General features: G+C 30.8%; 1 protein-coding gene across 1 annotated transcript in view; it reads right to left on the bottom strand.

Annotated features, from left to right (window-relative positions):
- The window catches only part of RXFP1 (relaxin/insulin like family peptide receptor 1), a 93282-nt gene that overhangs the window by 7612 nt on the left and 80814 nt on the right, over positions 1 to 4856 (bottom strand). Inside the window, 2 exon segments of the mRNA XM_023532713.1 lie at positions 906 to 977; positions 1854 to 1925. Of these exon segments, the coding sequence (XP_023388481.1) occupies positions 906 to 977; positions 1854 to 1925 (144 nt within the window).

Raw genomic sequence — 4856 nt, 5'->3', positions numbered from 1 at the left:
GCCTGGATTCTAGAGCTGCCATCGTTTCTGCCAATTCACATCTGTTCCTTGAGTTGTTTCTTGGGCTTTGTGAGCTATACCATTGTTTTTCCTCAGCAAACTCTGTTTTGCTTAATTTAGTCAGAGTGTTTTATGTTGTTTGCAACCAAGGAAACTTTTATAAGCATTCTCTCTGAGGAATTATGGAAAACAGAAACAGAGTGCTCTGTGTTAGATTTAAAATGTATGCAAGATTATAGGGTGGTGGTGGCTGACATGACACTTTCTAAATTATTGAGAATGAATCACCCTGGCAACGAGATCATTCTAATATCTGCTGTAAGACTGCATTCAATTAAAGAAAACCTTTCTAAAGCATGGTATCAATGGAACAATGAGTCACACTGTTGGAATAAACTATTTTTCAAAGTTTACCATTGTACCCACACATTCTTGCTCCTGTCGTTGCCCTGACATTACAGGTAGTTTTCACTGAGGAGGATTTTTCCCTACCTTCCTCCTTTTATAGCAAGTCTTTATTTATAATTATTTTATGTTGCTTATGTAAATTACCACTTCATCTGGTAGCACTTACACCATGTGTGCAAATTACTAGCTCATTAGGCAAACACCAATAGCTACTGAATGATATCAGAGCTGAGCAGAACTTATAAGACTGAGTGGGTCCCTCCCCGCTACTTGATGTTTTCTGACATTCAAAAATCTTCTTTGATTCTATAAAACCATGGAAAACTAAATATTATCCTGCTCAATATAAACATTTGAAGAGTTAATTATTGTTTAGGCAAATTAATCAATCGAAAACATTAACAGATTGGATGCATTGGGTATGGACGTATTAGCGCAATACATGTGGAAACGAAATATTAAAATCAGGGTGAAGAACAAGAAAAACATCTGCTTACATGTGAGAGAGATTCATAAGAGGTCTGAACATTCTTTGTTGAATATTTGAAATTTCAATTCCTTCTAGGCTGCTAAAAATATCAAATTAATTGTCAGAATAACATATATTACACAGGTTATAATAAAATGAGTTTTTGTGAAAGACAATTTAATAAAACTGTTAGTTAACACTTATTCTGAACCAAACATTTATGCTCAGTCTGCCCTAGGAACTTCCCCAATTCTTTTTGATGCTATATATATATACATATATCTCCCTTATTTGAATTTTTTGAATCCTTATAGATCATGACACAATGCTTTCTGCCTTGGACCTACTCAATAAATATCTATGAAATAAATGGACGATCATGATCTTTCAGGCAATATTACAATAGCAGAGGAGTTTTGCATTTTTGAAAATTTTCTAATAATTTTTAAATAATATTTTTTTCTAATAAAATGCCATTTTACTGAGGGAACACTTAAATTAAATTAACTGAAGTTTATCTTTTAAGGAAATTCTTAGACCCTAACAGATTTTATATGTGTATGTGTGTGTTACAAGTAATTATTTATTTACATGATTTAGAATATTCTTAAGATAAAGATGGCTATACAAATTTTTAGAAACCCAGCACTAATAGAGGAATTAATATGCACAGATGCCTTCAGAAGCTCAAAGAAAACAACCCAATATAAGCTCCTGGTGATTGTAGCAAAATATAAAATAATTCTTCATTATCTAATTTTTAGTTTATAAATACATAAGATAAAACTAATAGTTATACAATTGTTTATAGGTCAGTGAGCACTCATCTTATGTGTTTTTATGGAGCTTAACCAATATCCTGGGAATAAAGCTTCTGATTTGAAAGATTCTATAAATCTTATTTTATAGATTCATTAACTATTAGTATATAAATAACAATTTCATTATAGAACTATCTACATAACTGTATACTTACAGAGACTTGAGTTTGACAAGATAATCAAATTGATTTGCTTGAATTTTCTGGATTGGGTTATAGGAAAGATTCCTGTTTTAAAAAAGGCAGCAATAGGTCATTTTTAGTAAGTGCTTGAGTAAAGAGAAAATGTATCTGTTGACTTTGGGTTACTTTTAAACATTAACAACAACAACAAAAAGGACAATAATAGCCTTTCCTTCATAGGGTTCACTGGCCACTTAAATGAATTAATGGAGATAAAACACCTAGAACAGCACTAGGCACTTAGCAAGCACTCTGTGATCATGTTAGTAACAGAGAGAAAGCTAAGACTGCATGAGAGTGAAGGTGGAGTTGTCAAGAAATGACTCCCACCGGAGAAGTGGTAGCATACCCAGGGAAAATCTGCACCAACTTCACATTTTGTTTAGCATAAAATGTGCTTCAAATAAAAGAAAAATAATCTTATTTGGTCAAATTTTGAATTACTAGAATCACATGGAATACTTTTCACATAAATCTTATGTCAAAGAGTGTTACATTGTACTAGCAATTTGTGAGACATAAAATGAAAAGTAAAAGGCTATCGCAAGGAACAAAGAGGTACATCAGAGTGACAGTACAGCCGAATTTAAATGTAGAAAATTTCAGAATCTTTGTTAAACAACACCTTGAAACCAGAATGATTGATTAAAGAAAGCTTCCCAGAGGAAGCTCTCTTTTTAAGAAATTTATTCTATATTAGACCATTTGTTACATGTAAGAGTGGGATGGTGCTATGTGGTGGTGATTACAGAAAGAAGGAAAGAAAGGAAGAACGACAATGAAAAATGAGTTGTATAAAAGAAACAAAGTAGATTCAACAATCTAGGAACAGAAGGAAACTATCTTAACACAATAAAGGCCATATATGAAAACCTATAGTCAACATCATAGCAGTGAAAAGATGAAAATTTTTTCTCTAAAATCAGTACCAAGATAAGGATGTCTGCTTTTGCCACTTCTGTTTGACATAGTACTAGAAGTCCTAGCCAGAGCAATTAGGCAAGAAGAAATAAAAGGCATCCAAATTGGAAAGTAAGAAGTAAAATTATCTCTTTTCACAGATGACATGATCTTATGTGTAGAAAACCTTAAAGATTTCATATACAAACACATACAAAGAAAACTGTTAGAACTAGGAAATTCAGCAAAGTTTCCAAATACAAAACTAATGCACAAAAACCAAATACATTTCTATACATTAACAATGAACAATCTAAAAATGAACATACAGTAAAATATACACATGACATATTATTGAATTGTACATTTGAAACCTATATAATTTTATTAACCAATGTCACCCCAATAAACTTAATTTAAAAATAAATAAATACAATTAGGAAAACAATTTCATTTGTAACATCAAAAGGATAAAGTACTTAAGAACAAACTGAATAAAGGTGAAAGACCTATACTTTGAAAACAAAATGTTACTGAAAGAAATTAAAGAGGACAATGATAAATGGAAAGACATCCTGTGCTTATGAATTGAAAGACTGAATATTGTTAAGATGTCATTAATACCCAAAGTAATCTACAGATTCAGTGCAATCTCTATCAAAATCCCAATATATCACTGCAGAAATAGAAAAATCTATACTAAAATTCATATGGAGTCTCAAGGGAGCCTAAATAGCTAAGACAATCTTGAAAAAAGAAAAACAGTTGGGTGTCTCATGTTTCCTGATGTCAAAACTCTCTACAAAGGTACAATAATCAAACCATGTCATACTGGCATAAAGACAGATATATATATATATATATATATATATATATATATATATATAAAGACCAATGGAAGGATAGAGAGCCAATAAATAAACTCTTATACATATATGATAAATAATTTTTCAACAATGATATCAAGACTGTTCAATGGAGAAAGGGCAGTCTTTTCAACAATCGGTGCTAGGAAAACTAGATAGTTATCTACATGCAAAAAATTGAGCATGGACCCTGACCTTATACCAGTTATAAAATAAATTTGAAATGGATCAAAGACCTAATGTAAAAGTTAAAGCTATAACACTAGTAGAAAAAAATATAGGGGAAAAGCTTCAGAACATTGGATTAGGCAGTGATTTCTTGTATATGACATCGAACACATAGGCAACAAAAGAAAAGATAGAAAAATTGGACTATATTTAAATTAAAAACTTCTGTGCCTCAAAGGATTCTATCAACAGGGTGAAAAGGTAACCTACAAATTGGTAGAAAATATATGCAAATTGTATCTGAAAAGGATTTAATATCTAAAATAATAAAGAACTCCTACAACTCAATAACAACAACAACAAAAACAATTAAAAAATGGAAAAAAAACTTGAATAGATGTTCTCCAAAAATATACAAATGGCCAATAGCCCATGAAAAGATGTTCAAAATCATTAATTGTTAGGGAAATGCAAATTAAAACCACAATGAGATGCCATTTCATATCGATTAGAATAGCTAGTATCAACAAAATAGAAAATAAAAAGTATTGTTAAAGATGGAGAGAAATTGGAACCTTTATTCACTGCTAGTAGGAATGTAAAATGGTGTAGCCACTATGGAAAACAGCATGATGTTTCCTCGAAAAATTAAAAATAGAATTACAATGTGATCCACCAATTCTACTTCTGAAGCTATATACCAAAAACAATTAAAAGCAAGGTCTTGAGTTGATATTTGTACTCCATGTTCACAGCAGCATTACTCACAATAGCTAAATGGTGGAAACAACCCAATTGTCCATCAGTAGATGAGTAGGAAAACACAATGTGGTGTATACACACAATGAATTATTATTCTGAACACTAATATTAATTTATTAATTTAATAATAATTAATTTCTCCAGCTCAGTGTAGTGAAAAGGTCTTCATCCAAATTAAATTTTCTCCCCTTGGTCACACCTATGCTATTAGAAGAGTGAAAGTAAGTTTTTATCTTTTCATTTTATATGTAATATAAAAAAATAAATATAATTAATGAAG

The sequence above is a fragment of the Pteropus vampyrus genome, unplaced genomic scaffold, assembly GCF_000151845.1.
Source record: "Pteropus vampyrus isolate Shadow unplaced genomic scaffold, Pvam_2.0 Scaffold88, whole genome shotgun sequence".
Lineage (NCBI taxonomy): Eukaryota > Metazoa > Chordata > Mammalia > Chiroptera > Pteropodidae > Pteropus > Pteropus vampyrus.
Note: the sequence above shows the minus strand (reverse complement) of the source record. Positions and strands in the feature narration are given on the sequence as shown.